The sequence below is a fragment of the Leucoraja erinacea genome, unplaced genomic scaffold, assembly GCF_028641065.1.
Source record: "Leucoraja erinacea ecotype New England unplaced genomic scaffold, Leri_hhj_1 Leri_235S, whole genome shotgun sequence".
Classification (NCBI taxonomy): domain Eukaryota; kingdom Metazoa; phylum Chordata; class Chondrichthyes; order Rajiformes; family Rajidae; genus Leucoraja; species Leucoraja erinaceus.
In genome coordinates, this window is record NW_026576136.1 from 93,056 (window position 1) to 118,689 (window position 25,634).

Sequence of the window (25,634 nt, forward strand, 5' to 3'; positions counted from 1 at the left end):
GTGACTTCTACTGCCGTGCAACCTCCCTATACAGTATATATACACACACACACACACACATTTCTTTCTTGTTTATTATATTGTTTATAGAGTACTATGTGTGAGCATATGTGTATATACACACACTGAACTTTTCATGTTTATTATATTGTTTACATGTACACACACACACACATATATTTATATATATATAATGGAGGTATGTGTGTGTCATACAGTCATTTGCCATACTGTCACATATACGTACGTGTGAGCATATGTATATATACACACACATAACTTTATTCTTGTGGTAAATTACCTTAAGCAGCAGCAGCCAGACCAGCGAGTGAGTGGATTGATTGAAGGAAGGCTTTCTCCTGGGTGAGTAAGGTTGTGGAGGTTTATAAAGAGTGTGTATATGTATGTGTGAGTAGGTGAATATATACACATGCACTAATATATTTATTTTGTGTGTATTATATTATTTACAGAGTACTATGTGCGAGTATATGGATTTATACACGCACTGAATTTTATTTCTCGTTTATTACATTGTTTCCAGTGCACTGTTTACATATTATGTTGTGCTGCTGCATTGATCCATCTGGGACATATGACAACAAAACACTCTTGACTCTATGAATATACATACACAAAATACATTGCTATTTGCCTTTGTTGCTCTCGTTTTCCTAACCAAGCCCGTACTTGCTGGAAACCAGGAAGTTATTTTCGACCAAACGCAACAGTTTCATATTCTTGGAAATGCCGGGATTTACAAGCAGGTCACTTTCAGTTTCCTCCAAACCTCATCACCTGCAGATCTCACTCAGCCTGTGGGAGGTGTGTCAGTGCCCAAGTTAAACCTGGCTATCGTACTCTCTCACGGAGTGGTGGCGCAGCTGTGGAGCTGCAGCCTTACACAGGGAACAGTGCCAGAGACCCGGGTACGATCCCACCCACTGGTGCTGTCTGTAAAACCCACGCAGGTCACGGGGGGAAGCTACAAACTCCGTACAGACAGGTCTGCTTGGTCCATATCCTTCCATGGATATCCTATCCATGTACCTGTCTAACTGCTTCTTAAATTTGAGAAGGAGAATGTTAAATCGGAAGTATCAGTGATGTAGTTGAACAAAGGGGACTATGAAGGCATGAGAGGGGAGCTGGCCAAGGTAGACTGTAAAGGGATCCTAGCAGGAATGATGGTGGAACTGCAATGGCAGGAATTTCTGGGCATAATCCGGAAGACGCAGGATCATTTCATTCCAAAAAGGAAGAAAGATTCTAAGGGGAGTAGGAGACAACCATGGCTGACAAGAGGAGTTAGGGATAGGATAAAACTAAAAGAAAAGATGTATAACATTGCAAAGAGTAGCCGGAAGTCAGAGGTTTGGAAAATTTCATAGGACAACAGAAGGAAACAAAATGGGCAATACAGGCTGAAAAGATGAAGTATGAAGGGAAGCTGGCCAGGAATATAAAGAAGGACAGTAAAAGCTACTTTAGATATGTTAAGGGAAAAAGAGTAGCAAAGTCAAATGTGGGTCTCTTGAAGGCAGACACGGGTGAAATTATTATTGGCAACAAGGAAATGGCAGAAGAGTTGAATAGGTACTTCGGATCTGTCTTCACCAAAACAATCTCCCAGATGTACTGGAGGACAGTGGATCTAAGATTTGGTGTTGGGGCGAGTGGAGTGCCGCAAGGCTTGGTGTTGGGGCGCAACTATTTACCATATATATTAATGATTTGGAAGAGGGAATTAGGAGCAACACTAGCAAGTTTGCAGATGTCACAAAGATGGGTGACAGTGTGAACTGTGAAGAGGATGTTAGGAGGTTGCAGGGTGACCTGGACATGTTGAGTGAGTGGGCAGATGCGTTGCAGATGCAGTATAATATAGATAAATGTGAGGTTATCCACTTTGGCTACAAAAACAAGGGGGCAGATTATTATCACAATGGGGTTAGGTTAGGTAAGGGGAAGTACAGCGAGACCTTGGTGTCTTTGTACTCCAGTCACTGAAAGTTGGCGTGCAGGCACAGCAGGCGGTGAAGAAAGCTAATGGAATGTTGGCCTTCATAACAGGAGGATTTCTGTATAGGAGTAAAGAGGTTCTTCTGCTGTTGTATAGGGCTCTGGGAAGACCACATCTGGAGTATTGTGTACAGTTTTGTTCTCCTAATTTGAGGAAGGACATCCTTGTGATTGAGGCAGTGCAGCGTAGGTTCACGAGATTGATCCCTGGGATGGCGGGACTGTCATATGTGGAAAGATTGAAAAGGGTAGGCTTGTATTCACTGGAGTTTAGAAGGATGAGGGGGTTCTTATAGAAACATATAAAATTATATAAGGACTGGACAAGCTAGATGCAGGAAAAATGTTCCTGATGTTGGTCGAGTCCGGAACCAGGGGCCACTGTCTTAGAATAAAGGGGAGGTCATTTAAGATTGAGGTGAGAAAAAAACTTTTTCACCCAGAAAGTTGTGAATTTATGGAATTCCCTGCCACAGAGGGCAGTGGAGGTCAAGTCACTGGGTGGATTTAAGAGAGAGTTAGATAGAGCTCTAGGGGTTAGTGGAGTCAAGGGATATGGGGAGAAGGCAGGCACGGGTTGTAGATTAGGGACGATCAACCATGATCACAATGAATGGCGTCCTCCTGCACCTATTTTCTATGTTTCCATTTTGGTGGCAAAAACGGGAAAGGAGATTATTATCTAAACGGTGGCCGATTGGGAAAGGGGGAGATGCAGCGAGACCTGGGTGTCATGGTACACCAGTCATTGAAGGTAGGCATGCAGGTGCAGCAGGCAGTAAAGAAAGCGAATGGCATGTTGGCTTTCATAGCAAGAGGATTTGAGTATAGGAGCAGGGAGGTTCTACTGCAGTTGGATAGGGTCTTGGTGAGACCACACCTGGAGTATTGCGTGCAGTTTTGGTCTCCAAATCTGAGGAAGGACATTATTGCCATAGAGGGAGTGCAGAGAAGGTTCACCAGACTGATTCCTGGGATGTCAGGACTGTCTTATGAAGAAAGACTGGATAGACTTGGTTTATACTCTCTAGAGTTTAGGAGATTGAGGGGGGATCTTATAGAAACTTACAACATTCTTAAGGGGTTGGACAGGCTAGATGCAGGAAGATTGTTCCCGATGTTGGGGAAGTCCAGGACAAGGGGTCACAGCTTAAGGATAAGGGGGAAATCCTTTAAAACAGAGATGAGGAGAACTTTTTTCACACAGAGAGTGGTGAATCTCTGGAACTCTCTGCCACAGAGGGTAGTTGAGGCCAGTTCATTGGCTATATTTAAGAGGGAGTTAGATGTGGCCCTTGTGGCCAAGGGGATCAGAGGGTATGGAGAGAAGGCACGTACGGGATACTGAGTTGGATGATCAGCCATGATCATATTAAATGGCGGTGCAGGCTCGAAGGGCCGAATGGCCTACTCCTGCACCTATTTTCTATGTTTCTATGTTTCTATGTTAAACGTTTGGAACGTCCATACCTCAACTGGGAAAGACAGTTTCAAAATCGCTTACAAGGAGCTTGGAGAAGCAGCAAGCAGAAGCAGAGAGAAGAGACTATTGGCTTGAAAGTCCACGAAAAGGAACGCAAGTCACAGGGAAAGACAGTTTAAAAAGAGCACCAAGACGCAGTTTCAGGTAATTTACTAACTAGCCCAAAAGTAGTTAATTAGGTAAGAGATAAAAAACAAATGCAGCTGTAGCAGAGTGGACTTGTTGAGGTGAAGCGCCTTGGTGAGTAAAGTGTGGTCTTTGGCTCAAGAGTCTTTGGCGAGGAGACTGAGGCAAGGAGACTGCATTTGATTCGAAAGCTGTGATTTTTTTTGTCTGCTGAAGAAATGTAATGTAAGTTGGTGCAGTGTGTTTCCAGCAAGAAGTCAGGGACTCTGCTGGTATTTCTGGAAACCACACCAGCGGGATTAAAATGCCTTTTTCTCCTGCCTGTCGGAGGCAGATTTCCTTGGGCTGCTTGCTGCTGACGAAAAATCGATCCGACTTCTGTTCCCGACTTTTTTTTTGGTTTCGAGACTATTTAATGATTAGTTTAAAATAAAAAGCGACTTCTAACGTCCTCAACACCTACAATGTGATGGATCGCATGAACGGGACAAAACAACGGCTAAGTCGTCTATTTTACATATAAACTTGCTTCTTGGGATGGCTTTAATCAAATATTACATTGCGAAAATATGATTTGCGCCCCATACGAACCGGCAGTGTTTTTCCTGCTAATATGGGGTTCAAATTCACCGCAAATGCAACGTTCCAATCAATCGTGTTCCAGAAAAACCCACTCGCAAGATGATTTAAATGTTGTTTTTTTGGACAACCATGTCATAAGAGCATCTAAATCGTCTATGTTTTGTGTTATTGTCTACCCATAGTCAATATTTTTATTATAAATAACAGTTTTAGTCCCATGTATTGTGCCAAAAAATTAAAAAATTGATTATATTGAGTGGATGTTTCTAGATTAATTTATGGGAATTAAACATCAAATTCCTTCCATCAGGCTTATAAATTCATGACAGTGAGATTTAAAAATCATGTTTTATTGTGAATTATTGTGTGAATGGGATTAGTTTGTTATTTGGATACTTAATGGTACTTTAAAAAAAAAATCCTTTTCTTAAGAAATGGAATCTACAGGACATTCTTAATGGGAATGTGGTGGGCAGAAAAGCAAGTCATGTGTGGTTTGAAGAGCAAAAACTTGTAGTTTACAATGCTAAAAGTGAAAAGTTGAGGAAAAACAAGGCATACAGAGTTGCTTATTGGTTACAATCTGAGGAGTATGATGATGCTACTGATTATGATATGCCAATGTACCAGCTAGCAACTGATATTCTCCATAAAGACTTGGCCTGTTGCTAGAAATTGTAATTTATTTACCTATCTGTTATGGACTTACAGCATATAATACAATAATATTAAAGTTCTGATCTTGAGAATATCACATTTTTGAATTTTCAAGGCAGTCTGGGTGTTTATTACTATTTCCGTCACAACGGTCAATTTTGTAATTGACTACAGTTAGGTATTTAACTATATACTTTAATTTCAGGTCATCCAAGTAAGATGTTTTATATTTGTTTCAGAATGCTTCAATCTATAATAACTGAAAATTTCATTCAGTTCTCTTAATTTTTAAGAATGTTATAGGCTTTTGACTCTCCCCGAAAACAGCTTTTGTGTTCAGTCAATGGAAAAGCAATAGGGAACAAGATGCTAATTTCCGAGTATGAAAATAGCCATAACTTTTTTAATACTGAAGATATGAAAGTGAATTATGTCAAATTGAACTTATTTTTATGCTTTATCTGATGGGATAAATTGCAGACGATTTTTAAAATCTCAACATTATGTAACATCGCTACTATATTAAAAAATGCGGCCTTACCAGAGCCTTATAGAGCGTCAGCATGACATCCCTGTTTTTGTACACAAGCCCTCTTGAAATAAATCCTAGCATCGAGTTTGCTCTCTGTACTACCATTTCTATGTGCGGATGAACTTTTTGGTAATCATGCACTAGCACTCCCAACTCTCTTTGCACCAATTTCTGGATTCTCTCCACATTTAGAAAATAGTTTACGCCTTAATTCCAACTACCAAAATGCGTGACTCCACACTTTGCTACACTTTGCCAGTTTTCTGTCCACTCTCCCAAGTCCCTGTTTTCTCCACACTGCCTGCCCCTCCACCTATTTTTGTATCATCCGCAAAATTGTCCACCAAGCCTTAAAACCCTCATCCAAACCATTAATGTACAACGCAAAGAGTAGCAGCACTAGCACCGACCCCTTACGGTAAGTATTGCATCATAACCATATAACCATATAACAATTACAGCACGGAAACAGGCCACCTCGGCCCTTCAAGTCCGCGCCAAACACTTATTCTCCCCTAGTCCCATCTTCCTGCACTCAGACCATAACCCTCTATTTCTTTCCCGTCCATATACCTATTTAATTTATTTTTAAATGATAAAATTGAACCTGCCTCCACCACTTGCCCTGGAAGCTCATTCCACACAGCTACCACTCTCTGACTAAAGAAGTTCCCCCTCATGTTACCCCTAAACTTCTGGCCCTTAATTCTCAAGTCATAGAAACATAGAAAATAGGTGCAGGAGTAGGTCATTCAGCCCTCCGAGCCTGCAATGCCATTCGATATGATCATGGCTGATCATCCAACTCAGTATCCCATCCCTGCCTTCCCTCCATACCCCCTGATCCCTTTAGCCACAAGGGCCACATCTAACATCTAACTCCCTCTTAAATATAGCCAATGAACTGGCCTTAACTACCTTCTGTGTAAAAAAATATTTTCTCATCTCGGTCCTAAAAGACTTCCCTCTTATCCTTAAACTGTGACCCCCTAGTTCTGGACTTCCCCAAAATCGGGAATAATCTTCCTGCATCCAGCCTGTCCAACCCCTTAAGAATTTTTGTAAGTTTCCATAAGATCCCCCCTCAATCTTCTGAATTCCAGCGTGTACAAGACGAGTCTATCCAGTCTTTCTTCATATGAAAGTCCTGCCATCCCAGGAATCAGTCTGGTGAACCTTCTCTGTACTCCCTCTATGGCAAAAATGTCTTTCCTTAGATTAGGAGACCAAAACTGTACGCACCAAGACCCTGTACAACTGCAGTAGAACCTCCCTGCTCTTCACTGCCTGCTGCACCTGCATTCCTACATTCAATGACTGGTGAACCATGACACCCAGGCCTCGTTGCATCTCCCCTTTTTCTAATTGGCCACCATTCAGATAATATTCTCTTATTTGAATCTTCCCTACACTCAATGGGAAAAGCTTATCCACGTCAACTGTCTATCCCTCTCATCATTTTAAAGACCTCTATCAAGTCCCCCCTTAACCTTCTGCACTCCAAAGAATAAAGACCTAACTTGTTCAACTTTTCTCTGTAACTTAGTTGTTGAAAACCGGCAACATTCTAGTAAATCTCCTCTCTATTTTGTTATAATAATAATAATCTTTATTTATATAGCACTTTTCAACAAAACCAGTATTTGAACCAAAGTGCTTTACAGAGATTGATTAAATTAATTGAACAGATCAAATGTCAATAAATCCATAAAAACAAAAAAAGAGAAAAAAGAAAAAAGACACAGAACAGTACACTATAGAAATCAACAAGAAACGTCCCCCCACAGCAGAATTCACTGTGAGGGAAGGCACTAAAAATATCCAGCTCTCCCCCTCATAGTCCACCCGAGGTCGGGGTCTATATGTGGCCTCCTCAGTCAACTCGACGTTCTCAGGCCCTCTGCCGCGAAGCTGGATCATCGGCGTCGGGTGAACGATTCTTCAGCGGCCTGGACTGAAGCGGCCGCCTCCTCCCTGAAGACTGCAATGTCCAAAGTTCTCAGGCCGCGCTGGCCGGACCGCTGACTCTGGCGAACTCGGACACCAGGCCCCGCGGTGTTGAAATCCAGTGCCGCCTGGATGCTCTGCAGCCGCAGCTCTGCGATGTTCCCAGTGCCCCGGAGCTTACCCGAAGGCGATCCGGTAAGGCATCGCCCGCTCCGCGTTGGTGTTGGTGTCCCAGCATCTGCACCGCCGGCGAAGACCCGCAGTCCCGGCAGGAAACGCCGCTCCAGCGCTGCTCCAGCTCGACGGTAGGCCGCACAGAGAGGACGAAGAAGCGGTTCGGAAGAAAACCGCTTCTCCGACCAGGTAGGACTGGGATTTAAAAAGTTTCCCCCTTCCCCCCCCCCCCACCCACCACATAAAAGAAGACTTCCAATTAAAATTTCCCACGGACAGGACTAAAAATAAAAATAAAAAAGGGAGAAAGGACGGACTGCAGGAGGAGCAGCCATACACAACGGCGCATCACCCCCGCAGTCCGCCATGTTGACATCCTTCCTATAATTAGGCGACCAAAATTGTACAGCATACTCCAGAATTGACCCCACCAATGCCTTGTACAAATTTAACATTACATCCCAACTTCTATACTCAATGCTCTGATTTATAAAGGCCAGCACACCAAAAGCTTTCTTTACCACCCTATCTACATGAGATTCCACCTTCACGGAACTATGCACAGTTATTCCTAGTTCCCTCTGTTCAACTGCATTCCTCAATTCCCTACCATTTACCATGTACGTCCTATTTTGATTTGTCCTGCCAAGATGTAGCACCTCACACTTATCAGCATTAAACTCCATCTGCCATCTTTCAGCCCACTCTTCCAAATGGCCTAAATCTCTCTGTAGACTCTGTAGATAATGAAAATCTACTTAATTATCCACAACACCACCTATCTTAGTATAATCTGCATACTTACTAATCCAATTTTCCACACCATCATCTAGATCAGTGATGTATATGACAAACAGCAGTAGACCCAACACAGATCCCTGCGGCACCCCACTAGTCACTGGCCTCCAACCTGACAAACAGCCATCCACCATTACTCTCAGGCATCTCCCATTCAGCCACTGTTGAATCCATCTTGCTACTCCACCATTAATACCCAACAATTGAACCTTCTTAACCAACCTTCCATGAGGAACCTTGTCAAAAGGCCTTACTAAAGTCCATATAGACAACATCCACTGCTTTATCCTTATCAATTTCCTGAGTAACTTTTTCAAAAATTTCAAGAAGGTTAGTCAAACATGACCTTCCAGGCACAAATCCATGTTGACTGTTCCTAATCAGACCCTGTTTATCCAAGGTACACAAAAATGCTGGAGAAATTCAGCGGGTGCAGCAGCATCTATGGAGCAAAGGAAAACCTGTTTATCCAGATGCTAAAATATATTATCTCTAAGCATCCTTTCCATTAATTTGCCCACCACTGATGTCAAACTAACAGGTCTATATTTGCTAGGTTTACTCTTAGAACCCTTTTTAAACAATGGAACAACATGCGCAGTACCCCAATCCTCCGGCACTATTCCTTTTTCTAATGACATTTGAAATATTTCTGTCATAGCCCCTGCTATTTCTACACTAACTTCCCTCAATGTCCTAGAGAATATCCTGTCAGGACCTGGAGACTTATAAACTTTTATATTTTTGAAAAGTGTCAGTACTTCCTCTTCTTTGAATCTCATAATTACCATGGCTACTCTACTTGTTTCCGTTACCTCACATAATTCAATATCCTTCTCCTTTGTGAATACCAAACAAAAGAAATTGTTCAATATCTCCCCGATCTCTTTTGGCTCTGCAGATAGCTGTCCACTCTGACTCTCTAATGTGCACAGGTGCACAGTAGAGAGCATGCTGACTGGTTGCATCGTGGCTTGGTTCAACAACTTGAGCGCCCTGGAGAGGAAGAGACTACAAAATGTAGTAAACATTGCCCAGTCCATCATCAGCTCTGACCTTCCTTCCATTGAGGGGATTTATCCAAGTCGCTGCCTCAAAAAGTCTGGCTTTATCATCAAAGACCCACACCATCCTGGCCACACACTCATCTCCCTGCTACCTTCAGGTAGAAGGTACAGGAGCCTGAAGACTGCAACAACCAGTTTCAGGAATAGTTACTTCCCCACAGCCTTCAGGCTATTCAACCTAGCTTGGACAAAACTCTGATTATTATAACCCATTTTCTGTTATTTGCACTTTATCAGTTTATTTATTCGTGTGTTTTGTAGCCAATGCTTATTGTGTTCTGTGTGCTGAAGCAAAGCGAGAATTGCATTGTCCTATCAGGGACACATGCCAATAAACTTGAACTTGAACTCGAACTTAATGGACCGATTTTATCCCTCGTTATCATTTTGCTATTAATATAGCTGTAGAAACTCTTTGGATTTACTTTCACCTTACTTGCCAAAGCAACCTCATATCTTCTTTTAGCTTTTCTAATTTATTAACTAAAGATTCTTTTTACATTCTTTTACTTCTCAAGCACCTCATTTACTCCATGCTGCCTATAATTATTGTAGATCTCTCTCTTTTTCCGAAACAAGTGTCCAATTTCCCATGAAAACCATGGCTCTTTCCAATTATTACTATTTCCTTTCAAACAAACTGGGACATAAAGATTCCATACTCTTAAAATTTCACCTCTAAATGTCCTCCATTTCTCTTCTACATCCTTCCCATAAAACTAAATGTCCTAATTTACTCCTTTTAAATCCTTTCGCATCTCTTCAAAGTTAGCCTTTCTCCAATCAAAAATTTCAACCCTTAGTCCAGTTCTGACCTTCTCCATAATTATATTGAAACTAATGGTATTGTGATCACTGGTCCCGAAGTGCTCCCAACCCACCTCCGCCACCTGTCCCATTTCCTAACAGGAGGTCCAGCACTGCCCCTTCTCTAGTAGGCACTTCTATGTATTGCTGCAAAAAACTATCCTGCACACATTTTTCAAACTCCAAACCATCCAGCCCATTTACAGAATGTGTTTCCCAGTCTATGTGTGGAAAATTGAAATCTCCCACAATCACTACCTTGTGCTTACTACTAATATCTGCTATCTCCTTACATATTTTCTCCTCTACTTCTCGCTCCCGATTAGGCGGTCTATAATACACCCCTATAAGTGTTGCTACACCGTTCCCATTTCTCAGTTCCACCCAAATAGCCTCCCAAGACGAGCCCTCTAATCTATCCTGCCAAAGCACTGCTGTAATATCTTCCCTGACAAGCAATGCAACACCTCCACCTCTTGCCCCTCCAATTCTATCACACCTGAAGCAACAAAATCCTGGAATATTTGGTTTCCAATCACAGCCATCCTGCAACCATGTTTCACTAATCGCCACGACATCATACTTCTAGGTGTCAATCCAGGCTCTAACCTCATCCACCTTTCTTACAATGCTCCTAGCCTTAAAATATACACATTTAAGAAACCCCCCGCCTCTTATTCTCTGTTTATTTCCTTTATTTTCTTTCTCCTCTTGTGCCCGTGTGCTTCCTTTTTCTGCTTCCTGCCTCCCATTCTGTCCACTAGCTTTCTCTATTTGAGTCCCTCCCCCCAACCATTCTAGTTTAAAGTCTCCCCAGCTGCCATTGCAAATTTCCCCGCCAGGATATTGGTCCCCCTCGGGTTCAAGTGCAACCCATCCTTTCTGTACAGGTCCCACCTTCCCCAAAAGAAGTCCCAATGATCCAGAAACTTGAATCCCTGCCCTCTGCACCAGTCTTTCAGCCACGCATTTATCCTCCACCTCGCTCCATTCCTACTCTCACTGTCGCGTAGCACAGGCAGTAATCCTGAGATTGTTGCCTTTTTGGTCCTTATCCTTAACTCTCCTCCCAACTCCCTAAATCCTCCCTTCAGGACCTCTTCCCTTTTTTTTACCTATGTCATTGCTACCTGTATGTACCACAACCTCAGGCTCCTCTCCCTCTGATTTCAGGATATCTTGGACGCGTTGAGACACATCCGAGACCTTGACACCAGGGAGGCAGACCACCATCCTGGTCTCCCGACTGCGTCCACAGAATCACCTATCCGACCCCCTAACAATAGAGTCCCCAATTACTATTGCCCTCTTCTTTTTGTCCCTACCATCAGGAGTAACAGGGCCGGTCTCTCATGAAAGACTCTGACATATTGCATAGGTATAATTTTATTCTTGTTATGTCTTTCCCGAGGTACATTGAAAAAGCTTTCTTTTGCATGCAATCCAATTAAATCAGAAAATACTATTCATCTATAGAATCAAGTCAAACATAAGTTCCGTTGGCCTAATAAAGGGGAATAGACAGGGTACAGAATATAATCTCAGCATTGTCATGCAATATATTGTCTGAAGCATCCAGCATTGTTGCATCATAGCTGGAAATTGAGTGGTTTTAATACAGGCTTTGTTACATCATTCACACATACACCTGGATTTGGCCATAACAGAGTAATACATAACTTGAAATCTATTTCATTCGTTAAATATAAAAATGGATACAACTTATGGAAGGACCATTCAGAAGCCTGATAGAGAGAGAAAGAAGCTGCTCCTCAGTCTGATGTGTGCGCTGTAAAGTTTATTTCTCTTTAGCTGGATGGCAGCAGTGAGAAGGAGGAATGACTATAGTTAGACGCACAGGTGCTCCTCAGCTTACGATCGGGCTTTGTAAACCCATCGTAAATTGAAAATATTGTTAGTCAAATATGCATTTAATACACCTAACCTACCAAACATAGTGTTCTTCAGGAAGATATCAAGTTTTGACTATGCAATTTATTTATTTGCTATTTTTATCATTATATATTTCCCAATAGCAGGCAAGAGCATCCTGTATCTGCCTGTCAGTTCTTGTGAATCTCTCACGATTGACGTCCATTTCTTCCAACATCCGTACGCCACTGCTGATAGCATCAAGCGCCTCCACCAGTGTCTTTGTTGTGAACGTTTTTGGTGCCTCGGCTATAACTTCTTCTTCCATTGCCTCAGCTTCTTTTCTTCTTTCTTCCTCCAGTTCGATCAGATCCTCATTGGAAAGTTCTTCAGCCTCAATGCCAACAAGCTCATGAATATCTTCTTCATCAATGTCCAACTCTAGCTGGTTCCCAAGCACCAATATCTTGTTTCTTACTATGTTATCAACAGCAGAATCTTTGTTAAAATATTCGAATGCGTCCACATGTGTCTTCATAACTTTCTTCCAAATGCACTTCATGCATTTCTGTGTGACATCTTTCCACGCTGCAGCGATGTTCCGGGTAGCATTTAGAATGTTAAAACCATTCCAAAAGTCTCGGAGTGTTCGGCCAGATTCAGTCGATCCAACAGCCTGCGCAAATGTTTGCCATAAATAGTAGGCTTTGAACATAGCTATTACACCTTGATCCATTGGTTGAATGAGTGTGGTTATGCTCGGTGGCAAATACACAACCTTTACATCGGGGTGCATGTCGTTGATGAATTGAGGATGTCCTGGAGCATTATCCAAGATCAGAAGAATTCTGAATGGGATGTTGTTTTTCCAACAATATTCTCTTGCCTCCGGAATAAAACAGTTTAGATACCAGTCAGCAAACAATGCTAATGTCATCCGGGCTTTCTTGTTATGGCGATAATAAACGGGAAGTGTTTGCTTGCTCACATTCTTCAATGCTCTAGGTTTCTCCGAGTGGTAGATTAGTAAAGGCTTTAATTTGAATCCTGCGACATTTCCACCCAAAAGCAGCGTTACACGGTCTTTGTATGTCTTGAATCCTGGCATTGTCTTCGACTCTTGATGAATGTCTGTAAACTCCGGCATACGCTTCCAGAACAAGCATGTTTCATCAACATTGAATATTTGTTCTGGCAAATATTTCTCATCCACAATTATCCTATTCAGCTCTTCCTTAAAAGCTGCGGCACCTTCAGTATCAGCACTTGCTGCCTCACTGCTGATCTTCACATTATGAAAATTATGACGTATTTTGAAGCGTTGGAACCATCCAGGACTTGCTGTAAACACTTGTGGATACGTGGGATCATCAGAATTCTCTTTTAACGCATTGAAAAACCTTTTTGCAACAGCCTGGATTCTCGATAAGGTGAGCAGTATGTCTTTCTGTATCTGGTCTTTCATCCACGTGACAAGTAATCTCTCCATATCATCAATGGGCCTAGCTCTTTTCTTCCTGATGACCGTGGATTTAACAGATGCTGATGATTTCACTGCATCTCTGATTTGTTTCTTCTTCTTGAAGATGCTCGAGATCCTCGATTGCGAAAATCTAACTGATGCTGATGATTTCACTGCATCTCTGATTCGCTTCTTATTTTTAATGATGCTCGAGATCGTCGAGTGCGGACGTCCTAAATCACGTGCGATGGCCATTACTGGTTTGCCGCCTTCATGCAGGCCAATTATCCTGAGTTTCTTCTCAAGTGAAATTCTCTTCTTCACACCAGAAGCAGTAGACACAGATGGGCAGTTTGTAGACATGGTGGGATGCAAAAACACACAACACAATACACTGTATCCAGAAAACGCTGGCAACACAGATTGTAGAGTATCAGTCGTTTATAGTCGTGATCGCGTGGCTGAGGGGTATCTGTAAACAAGAGATTACAGAATAGATTACTTTAGCTTGGCATCAAGTTTGGCAAAGACATTGTGTGTTGAGGAGTCTATTTCTATGCTCTCTTGTTCTATATACAATATATAGAATATATATATATATATATATATATATATAGTATAATATTTATGTTCTAAAAACTATATAGTGTCCCGCCGTTAGGGAGGTAGGGGAAGAAAAATGAACAATTTGGTTGGGGTGGGGGGAACAAAGGACAATGGACAACTCCCCCTCCCATTCCGAATCTGACCTTTCTGTCCTCGGCCTCCTCCATGGCCAGAGTGAGGACCACCATAAATTGGAGGAGCAGCACTTCATATTTCGCATGGGCAGTTTGCACCCCAGCGGTAGGAACAATGACTTCTCTAATTTCAGGTAGTCCTTACTTTCTCCTCCCGTTCTCAGGTCTCCCACAGCCTACTGGCCCCACCTTTTCCTTCCCCCCCCCACCCCCACATCCTCACATCAGTCTGAAGAAAGGTTTCGACCCGCATCATTGTCTATTTACTTCGTTCCATAGATGCGGCCTCACCACTGAGATTCTCCAACATTTTTTCTGTCCATATTAATCCTGTTTACCAGCACTTGCTCAATGGTCAACTAATCTTTGGCAGTACAAGTGCTTATCCTATCACTTCTTATAGATGGAGAGTATCTCTTCCACCGTTTCCCCAGTGAATGCATTCTCTGAGTGAAACACCATTTATTCTTCACAGCAACAAGAGATTAGTGTGCAAAAATAGAGACACAAGAGATTAGTGTGCAAAATTAGAGCACATGGTATTGGGGGTAGGGTATTGACATGGATTGAGAACTGGTTGGCAGACAGGAAGCAAAGTCTAGGAATTCACATGCCCTTTTCAGAATGGCAGGCAGTGATTAGTGGGGTGCCACAAGGCTATGTGATGGAACCCCAGTTATCTACAATATATACTAGACTAAGTTGGACCCATGGGGGGGGCTTTCTGGAATGCTAGGAGAGGGATTGTGGACTGAAGGGACTGGTTTCCAGGGGGTTAGTATGATCCCCGGCTGGTGGGCTAGCAGTTGACTCGCGGTTATTCCTTGAAATTCCATTACAAGCAGGGTGCAAGGCCACCAAATTCAAGTGCAGTTTCTTACCACTTCAAGCGGGGTGCAGGGCCACCAAACTCGTGCAGTTTCATACCACTTCAAGCAGGGTGCAAGGCCACCAAATCCAAGTGCAGTTTCATACCACTTCAAGTTGGGTGCCACCAAGTTCACAGTTTCATACCATTTCAAGCAGGGTGCAAGGCCTCCACATTCAAGTGCAGTTTCACACCATTTCATGCATGGTGCAAGGCCACCACATTCAAATGCAGTTTTATATAATTGCAAGCAGGGTGAAACCACCATTAAACCACGCACAACACCACATAAACACCACACTCAAGGTTCAGTAGACATTCAGTGTGTTCAGTTGATTCACAGCTCAGCCAGTCATGACCTCTCCCTCCCCCATCTTGCAGAGACTGAGCCACACCCACACTTCCAGGTTTTATAATCCCTCCCCCTTCCCTGGAAGGGGCGTGACCTTCATGGTGTGATTGACAGGAGAGCGATTCTCAACATTTTTTTAAACACTAATAACACTTTTATTTTTCATTGATGGGAAGAATCCTATGCATCTGATGAGAGGTTGGGGGCTTTGTAAGATGGCCAAAAATCACAGCCGTAAGTGGTAGTGTTTTATCTAAAATCAATATACAGTGCATACAGGAAGTTGTCAAGTTTAGACTAACAACCATTTGCAGTGCAACATTTCAAAGCAATGACTCACCAACAGCCATTTGCAGTGCAGCATTTCAAAGCAACCACCCACCAACAGCCATTTGCAATGCAGCATTTCGAAGCAGGGGGCACAGTCACAGTAGGCCATATAGGACTGAGATGAGGAAAAACCTTTTCACCCAGAGATGGAGAATTGTCTGCCACAGAAGGCAGTGGAGGCCAATTCACTGGATGTTTTCAAGAGAGAATTAGATTTAGCTCTTTGGGTTAAAGGAATCAAGGGATATGGGGAAAAAGCTGGTACGGGGCACAGATTTTAGATGATCAGCCATAATCATATTGAATGGCGGTGCTGGCTCGCAGGGCTGAATGGCCTATTCCTGCACTAACTTTTTTTAAATTTCTAATACGAAACACCCATGACATTTGAAAATTCCAATCACCAGAGATCTTCTCTAAACTCTTTCCATCCTACAACAGGGTGACCGCTGGCGGACTGTGACTCAACAGTCACGGTGGCGCAGCTGTAGAGTTGCTGCCTTACAGCAAAATGCCGTACTGGAAACCCGAGTTCAATCCTGACTACGGGTGCTGTCTGTACGGAGTTTGTACATTCTCCCCGTGACCTGCGTCGGTTTTCTCCGAGATCTTCGGTTTCCTCCCACCTTCCAAATACCTACAGGTTTGTAGGTTAATTGGCTTGATTAATTGGCTTGATAAATGTAAAAAATGTCCAGTATATAATTGTCCAAATTCCAGTATTGTCCCTGGTGGGCATAGTGCTGAGTGATGCTCTACCCAGAGCTCTCAGCATCCAGTTCCAGACAAAAATGAACACAATACCAAATGTGGAGTCTTGTGCAACTATAACAGGACCCCCCAACTTCTATTCTCAGTACTCTGACCGATGAGGGCCATTTTGCCAAAAGCCTATTGACCACCCTATATACCTGTGACGTCACTTTTGTGGAACTATGTACCATTTCAATGCGGTTCATACAAATTTTTAAAGAATGTTTTCAACAGTTTACCCAGTTTTGTTCTTACAATTAGAAACATCTCACTTGAGACTGGAATTTTCCCAGATATTTATATAACCGCTGCCGTAAAGCCTGCAGTTCTTTGACCTGCCTATTTTCCATTAGAAAATGGATGAATGCTAACTTTCTCAAACTGAACGATGACAAGACAGAAATTTTATGAATTGGTTCAAAATCCAAAAGAGAAATGTTACTCGGTAAACTGGTAAATTAGACTGCCTATGTCCAACAAGAAATCACAAGCCTGGGGGTTAAAATTAACAATGATCTTAATTTTAAATCTCACATAATAAGGTAACAAAGTGTGCTTTCTTTCACCTTAGAAATATTGCTAAAGTACGGCCTTTCTTAACTCAACATGACTGTAAAAAATCTCAAGCATGCTTTCATATCAAGGAATACCGCCAGCGGGCTGGCTAACAAAGCTGAAGAGAGGAATGTGCACACATTCTCGCTGTCCGAGCATGATGTGAGGAGGGCTCTGACACGTCTGAACATGAGGAAAGCTGCAGGCCCCGATGGCATCTCGGGGCGAGTACTTAAGTCCAGTGCTACACAGCTAGCTCCGGTGCTCACTACAATATTCTATCTCTCTCTGGACAAGTCCGTGGTCCCTGCCTGCCTCAAAAAATCCATCTTTGTACCGGTACCTAAAAATGCCTCCCCAGCCTGTCTGAATGTCTACCGTCCGGTGGCCCTCACCTCGGTAGTCATGAAATGCTTTGAGAGGCTGGTGAAGAAACACATCTGTGCCTTCCTCCCTCGCAACATGGACCTGCTACAATTTGCATACCGTCCGAACAGATCCACGGATGATGCGGTCTCCCAGGTTTTGCACACCGCTCTCTCTCATCTTGACAGCCAGAAGGGGGGCTGTGTGAGGTTGCTATTCATAGACTTCAGTTCAGCCTTCAACATGATAGTCCCCACCAGACTGGCCGAGAAGCTACTGGATTAGGGCTCAACACCCCACTGTATGCGTGGGCCCTGGACTTTCTCACCGCCAGGCCCCAGGTACTCAAGATGGGAGGGAATACATCAAAGTCCCTCACCCTGAGCACAGGATCCCCCCAGGATTGCATCCTCAGCCCCCTATTGTACTGCCTGTACACAGATGACTGTGTGGCTAGGTTCAGTGGATACTGTGGATAGGGAGAGCTGTTTCAAATACTGGGAGTCCACATCTTTAAGGATATGATATGGACATCACACGCCGCAGCACTCTTGAGTAAGGCAAGGCAGCGCCTTTACCACCTCAGGCAATTGAGGAAATTCAGAGTGTCTCCAAGGATCCTCCAGTGCCCAGGACAAGAAGGCTCTGCAGAGAGTAGTGCGTTCGGCCGAACGCACTATGGGAACTTCACTCGCCCCTCTGCAGGAACTATACATCAGGAGATGCAACTCCAGAGCCAATAAGATCATGGGAGACCCCTTCCACCCCTGCAACGGACTGTTCCAGCTGCTACGTCCAGGCAAACACCTTTGTTGCCATGCTGTGAGAACAGAGAGGTTGAGAAGAAGTTTCTTCCCAGAGGCCGTTCGGACTGTAAACTCCTATCTCACCAGGGACTAACTTTACTGTACCACTCTACTGCTTTTTTTTTTTTTTTTTTAATTGCTGTTTTTTTCCCTTTTTCCTTCCGCCCACAATATTTAATATGTAAAAGAATATGTGATTCTGTTCCATTCTGTTTGTAGCTTGTTTGGTTGTTTGTTTGTTATCTTTTTGCACAAACTCCGCGAGCATTGCCACTTTTCATTTTACTGCACATCTCATATGTGTATGTGACGAATAAACTTGACTTGACTTGACTTGATTACTGTAATGCCTCCAAAAGACACCAACAAGTTGCAGCTCATTCAAAATACCGCAGCCCGGCTATTAACAAATACCACGAAAAGGGAACATATCACTATGAGATCCAGGACAGATTATAAAATCTTCCTTCTTGTCTATAGAGCCCAAAATAGCTTTTCCGCAGCAATAAGAAAATAGGTGAAGCAGCCTTTTTCAATGACGCCCCCAAGCTGAGGAATACCCAGCCCAGGGCTATGAGAGACGCCCACTCAGTTGGGATTGTTAAACGGCAGCTAAAAACTTACCTTGTTAATCATTTTAATTTTTGTCTTTTTACATTCTCAATTTTATATTTTAAATATTTATATAAATCTGTGCTTTTTACGCTATTAACTGCCTATGTCCTTACTGTTTTAAATTGTATTTTTTGTTTAGACCTGTGTTTTTGTGAAAGCACTTTGGGTTACATTCAATTGTGTGAAAAGTGCTACACAAATAAAGTTATTAAAATTATTATTATTATTATTATTATTATTATTATTATTATTATTATTAGTATTATTAGTAGTAGTATTATTATTAGTATTATTATTACTACTATTACCTGTACTCCTAGATCCCACTGCTCTACAACACTCCCCTGAGCCCTGCCATTCAATTCTAGGTAACTAATGAAACTAAACTAATTTTTCAAAATTCTAGATATTCTAAAACACAAATGTTAACAAAAGAAAAGAAGACAAAGGAGAAAACCTTTTAGTTTAACACATGGAAGGAACAAAGGAGGAACTGGCATGTGGGGACCGCCGTGGGGGAGGGGGGACGAACAAATGGGGACCTGGCACAGCGGGGGGATATTTGAAACTTTAGAAACGCCCTTTATGGGCAACTTTTTGCATACCTTAGGTTTGCTAGCAAATAATTTCACTGTGACTTGTCACATGTGACAATAGAGTATTCCATTTAATGTCACAGGTAAAATATGAATATATCTTGACTTTACAGTGGGGCAGGTTGAAATTTGAGTTAACTCGGCAAGGTCAAAATGGTCTTGTGAAAGGGAGCCATTACGAAGTAGCCTCCTCAGTCATCACCTCAAACCCACTGGGTCTGATCTGTTCACTCAGTTAAGGAGTGCTAGCTGCTTATCTAATTACCTCAGAGACTTGAAGCTACCAGTTCTTGATGACCACTGAAAATCAAAGTTGAATGGATGGGCACACAAAATGGCAACAATAAAATGAAAGAAAAAATTAAACCAGCCTTTAACTCACCAAAGTCTTCACTCAGTCAACAATGCACCTTCTTTCGAGTTTGAGTTTAGTTTACTGTTGCGTGTACAATACATGATTACAATCAAGCCAACCAGTGTCTATAGAGCTTGCTGTCGCCTGATAATGTAGCCAATTGTAGGCTATGCCATCGGAAAATTACCAGATTAACTGGTTGAACTATCTCATTGTAATCTGTTGTTCTTGACTCATCTCGCAAGAGGAAGCAGAACACATCCCTTTCCAAACATCAACTCCACCTTAATGCTATTTTTGATAAAGGCAACAATATCAACCGCATAATCAATGAGGACATTACTGAGGGGATGGTTGAGAGCCAAAGTTGTTAGTAGAGAAGGTTTAAAGCTTATGTAGGTGGTGGTACGTTTAAATTACAGGCCATACAACCCTGTGAATATAGTGAACTACTCAGACAGTGGACACTAGGTAATTTTAATTTAGATAACTTTGTTAATCATCAATCTGGATTACAAAGATACTGTCAATTATGGTGTCCATGGGAACATAACATTGCCCTAAAACAATTTATTCCCAGAGAATACACGACTTGGTGCACGTGACAATAAACTAAACTAAACAAAACTAAAAATAACATACTATGTGTTGGTGACTCAAAGGCTCAGTCAAATGTTTCTTAAATTTCACAATAGTCACTGTATCTACTACACTCTCAGGAGACTTGTCAAAATCCTCTGGCTTCCGGCTACTCTTTGCTGTGTTGTACATCTTTCTTTTAGTTTTATTCTATCCCTAACTTCTCTTGTCAGCCACGGTTGCCTCCAACTCCCCTTAGAATATTTCTTCCTTTTTGGAATGAAATGATCCTGTGTCTTCCAGCAACGTCTCCTGGACCACCCAAGGCACACCAACACCTCTACTTCCTTAGAAGGCATATCCCCAACAACTCTCACCAACTTCTACACGTGTGGCATCAAAAGCATTTAGTTTAGTTTGGAGATACAGCAGGAAAACAGGCTCTTCGGCCCACCGAGTCCATGCCGACCAGCGATGCCTGCACACATACACTATCCAACACACACTTGGGACAATTTACAATTATAGCCTACAAACCTTTATGTTTAGGATTTGAGTATAGGAGCAGGGAGGTTCTACTGCAGTTGTACAGGGTCTTGGTGAGACCACACCTGGAGTATTGCGTACAGTTTTGGTCTCCAAATCTGAGGAAGGACATTATTGCCATAGAGGGAGTGCAGAGAAGGTTCACCAGACTGATTCCTGGGATGTCAGGACTGTCTTATGAAGAAAGACTGGATAGACTTGGTTTATACTCTCTAGAATTTAGGAGATTGAGAGGGGATCTTATAGAAACTTACAAAATTCTTAAGGGGTTGGACAGGCTAGATACAGGAAGATTGTTCCCGATGTTGGGGAAGTTCAGGACAAGGGGTCACAGCTTAAGGATAAGGGGGAAATCCTTTAAAACCGAGATGAGAAGAACTTTTTTCACACAGACAGTGGTGAATCTCTGGAACTCTCTGCCACAGAGGGTAGTTGAGGCCAGTTCATTGGCTATATTTAAGAGGGAGTTAGATGTGGCCCTTCTGGCTAAGGGGATCAGGGGGTATGCAGAGAAGGCAGGTACGGGATACTGAGTTGGATGGTCAGCCATGATCATATTGAATGGCGGTGCAGGCTCGAAGGGCCGAATGGCCTACTCCTGCACCTAATTTCTATGTTTCTATGTTTCTATGTTTTTGGAGTGTGGGAGGCATCCAGAGCACCCGGAGGAAACTCACGCAGGTGACGGGGCAAATGTACAAATTCTGTACAGACAGCACACATAGTCAGGATTGGACTCGGGTCTCTGGCGCTGTAAGGCAGCAACTCTACCGCTGCGCCACTGCGCCCTTTTAATGGGCTGGATCACAGAATGTTTGGGAACAGCTCCATCCAAGAAAGCAATAAAGTACAGAGAAACGTTGGTACAGCCCAGACCATCAAACAAACCAACCTATACCTCTTCCATTGACTCCATTTATACCTCATGCTGTCTCAGAAAGGCCATCAGCATAAACAAGAATGGGTCGCACTCGGGCCACTCCCTCTTTTATCCTCTCCCATCCAGAGCAGTCCAGAGCTACCATCTATCTCATTGGAGACCCTCAAACTATCTTTGAAAGGACTTTATTGGGCTATCTTGTACTAAATTATATTCATTTTATAACCATATAACCATATAACAATTACAGCACGGAAACAGGCCAACTCAGCCCTTCTGGTCCGTGCCAAACACTTATTCTCCCCTAGTCCCATCTACCTGCTTCAGGACCATAACCCTCCATTCCTTTCCCGTCCATATACCTATCCAATTGATTTTTAAATGATAAAATCGAACCTGCCTCCATCACTTCCACTGGAAGCTCATTCCACATAACTACCACTCTCTGAGTAAAGAAGTTCCCCCTCATGTTAGCCCTAAACTTCTGTCCCTTAATTCTCGAGTCGTGTCCCCTTGTTTGAATCTTCCCTACTCTCAGTGGGAAAAGCTTATCCACGTCAACTCTGTCATAGAAACATAGAACTCTGTCTATCTGTCTATCCCTCTCATAATTTTAAAGACCTCTATCAAGTCCCCCCTTAACCGTTTGCGCTCCAATGAATAAAGACCTAACTTGTTCAATCTTTCTCTGTAACTTAGTTGCTGAAACATTCTAGTAAATCTCCTCTGTACTCTCTCTATTTTGTTGACATCCTTCCTATAATTAGGCGACCAAAATTGTACACCATACTCCAGAATTGGCCTCACCAATGCCTTGTACAATTTTAACATTACATCCCAACTTCTATACTCAATGCTCTGATTTATAAAGGCCAACACACCAACGGCTCAACAACCACCCTATCGACATGATATTCCACCTTCAGGGAACTGTGCACGGTTATTCCTAGATCCCTCTGTTCAACTGCATTCATCATTTACCATGTATGTCCTATTTTGATTTGTCCTGCCAAGATGTGGCACCTCACACTTATCAGCATTAAACTCCATCTGCCATCTTTCAGCCCACTCTTCCAAATGGCCTAAATCTCTCTGTAGACTTTGAAAATCTACTTCATTATCCACAACACCACCTATCTTAGTATTATATGCATACTTACTAATCCAATTTACCACACCATCATCCAGATCATTGATGTACATGACAAACAACAGTGGACCCAACACAGATCACTGTGGCATCCCACTAGTCACCGGCCTCCAACCTGACAAACAACCATCCACCATTACTTTCTGGCATCTCCCATTCAACCACCGTTGAATCCATCTTGCTACGCCACCATTAATACCCAACAATTGAACCTTCTTAACCAACCTTCCATGAGGAACCTTGTTAAAGGCCTTACTGAAGTCCATGTATACAACATCCACTGCTTTACCCTCATCAATTTCCCGAATAATCCCATCAAGAATTCAAGAAGATTAGCCAAACATGACCTTCCAGGCACAAATCTATGTTGACTGTACCTAATCAGACCCTGTTTATCCAGATGTTTATATATATTATCTCTAAGTATCCTTTCCATTAATTTGCCCATCACTGGCGTGAAACTAACAGGTCTATAATTGCTAGGTGTACTCTTAGAACCCTTTTTAAACAATGGAACAACATGCGCAGTACCCCCATCCTCCTGCACTATTCCCGTTTCTAATGACAATTGAAATATTTCTGTCATAGCCCCTGCTATTTCTTCATTAACTTCCCTCAATGTCCTAGAGAATATCCTGTCAGGACCTGGAGACTTATACACTTTTATATTTTTCAAAAGTGTCAGTACTTCCTCTTCTTTGAATCACATAGTTTCCATAGCTACTCTACTTGTTTCCCTTACCTCACATAATGCATTATCCTTCTCCTTGGTGAATACCGAAGAAAAGAAATTGTTCAATATCTTCCCCATCTCTTTTAGCTCTGCAGATAGCTGTCCACTCTGACTCTCTAATGGACCAATTTTATCCCTCGTTATCCTTTTGCTATTAATATAGCTGTAGAAACACTTTGGATTTACTTTCACCTTGCCAAAACAACCTCGTATCTTCTTTTAGCTTTTCTAATTTCTTTCTTAAGATTCTTTTTACATTCTTTATACTCCTCAAGCACCTCATTTACTCCATGCAGCCTATAATTATTGTAGATCTCTCTCTCTTTCCGAACCAAGCATCCAATTTCCCTTGAAAACCATGGCCCTTTACAATTTTTACTATTTCCTTTCAACCGAACAGGGACATAAAAATTCTGTACTCTTAAAATTTAATCTTTAAATGTCTTCCATTTCTCCTCCACATCCTTCCCATCATTTTACTTTTTATTTTTATTTTATATTTATTTTTATTTTATATATTTTTTTTTTTAGTTAGTTTAAAGTTTTGTGTTGGGGGAAACTTTAATTTTTCTATGTGGGGGAGGGGGGGCAGGGTAAGGGGGAAACTGTTTCCATGTCTCTTCCTGCCAGGGACGCAACTATTTCTCCGAGTCGGGTTCTCGCCTCCCACCTCCCGGCATACCAGCTGGATCGGAGTGGCCTTTCCTGCCGGGGACTGGGAACCGTACCATGGCATCTACAGCGGTGGTGCAGCACTGGAGTCACCGCGTAGGGGGCGATGCCTACCTGGGTCGCCGTTTGGAGCTCCGGAGCGTTGGGCCGCTGCTCCAACATCATGGAGCTCTGGTGCGGAGAGCTTCCAACGCGGACGGCGCTGAACAACATCGTGGAGTCCTGGGGTGCCTTGCAGAGGGTGTACAGCAGCAGGTCTCCACCCGGCGCGGCCTACGGACATTGGAAGCCGCCGACTCCGGTAGGAGGGGGCCGACTCTGGTGTCCACGCCGCTGAGGACGTCCCACAACCCCGACGTCGGACTTGTGTCACCCTGGCGCGTGGTCCTGGACATCGGGCTGCCCGTAGCTGCAACTGCGAAGGCCTTGGAGAGGCCCTGACCACGAGGAACAGTGGAGGAAGAGTCTGACTTTGGTGCCTTCCCACACAGTGGGAAACTTTGATTCTGCTGTGTGGGGATGTTTTATGTCAAATTCTATCCTGTGTGTTCTTTATACCCTTTCTGGCTTAATCCCTCCCTTCACCACCTCCAGTTTAAATTCCAGTTGGAATATTTTGGAGGACCCAAGAACCAAGAACCAAGAATCAAACAAAATGTCTCAATTCACTCCTTTTAAACCCATTTGCGTCTCCTCAAAGTTAGCCTTTCTCCAATCAAAAATCTCAACCCTAGGTCCAGTTCTGACCCTCTCCATAATTATATTGAAACTAATGGTATTGTGATCACTGGACCCGAAGTGCTCCTCAACGCATACCTCCGCCACCTGACCTATCTCATTTCCTAACAGGATGTCCAGCACTGCCCCTTCTCTAGTAGGTACCTCTAAGTATTGCTGCAAAAAACTATCCTGCACACATTTTACCATCTCCGAACCATCCAGCCCATTTATAGAATGTGTTTCCCAGTCTATGTGTGGAAAATTGAAATTTCCCACAATCACTACCTTGTACTTACTACTAATATCTGCAATCTCCTTACATATTTGCTCTTCCAATTCTCGCTCTCCATTAGGCGGTCTATAATACACCCCTATACTGTAAGTGTTGCCCTTTCCCATTTCTCAGTTCCACCCAAATAGCCTCCCTAGACGAGCCCTCTAATCTACCATGCCAAAGCACTGCTGTAATATCTTCCCTGACAAGCAATG

The 25,634-nt window shown here is 42.8% G+C and overlaps 1 protein-coding gene across 1 annotated transcript; it reads right to left on the reverse strand.

Moving 5' to 3' along the window:
- Positions 1-11,565: 11,565 nt before the first annotated feature.
- Positions 11,566-24,273, reverse strand: LOC129716433 (tigger transposable element-derived protein 1-like). Its single transcript, XM_055666306.1, has 2 exons — positions 19,893-24,273; positions 11,566-14,001 (listed from the first exon to the last, which is right to left on the reverse strand). The coding sequence occupies exon 2, from the start codon at positions 13,890-13,892 to the stop codon at positions 12,195-12,197; it is 1,698 nt and encodes a 565-aa protein (XP_055522281.1). The 5' UTR covers positions 13,893-14,001; positions 19,893-24,273; the 3' UTR covers positions 11,566-12,194.
- Positions 24,274-25,634: the final 1,361 nt, after the last annotated feature.

Excerpts from the sequence above, each read along its gene's own strand:
- LOC129716433 (XM_055666306.1), bottom strand. The coding sequence starts at position 13,892 with ATGTCTACAAACTGCCCATCTGTGTCTACTGCTTCTGGTGTGAAGAAG.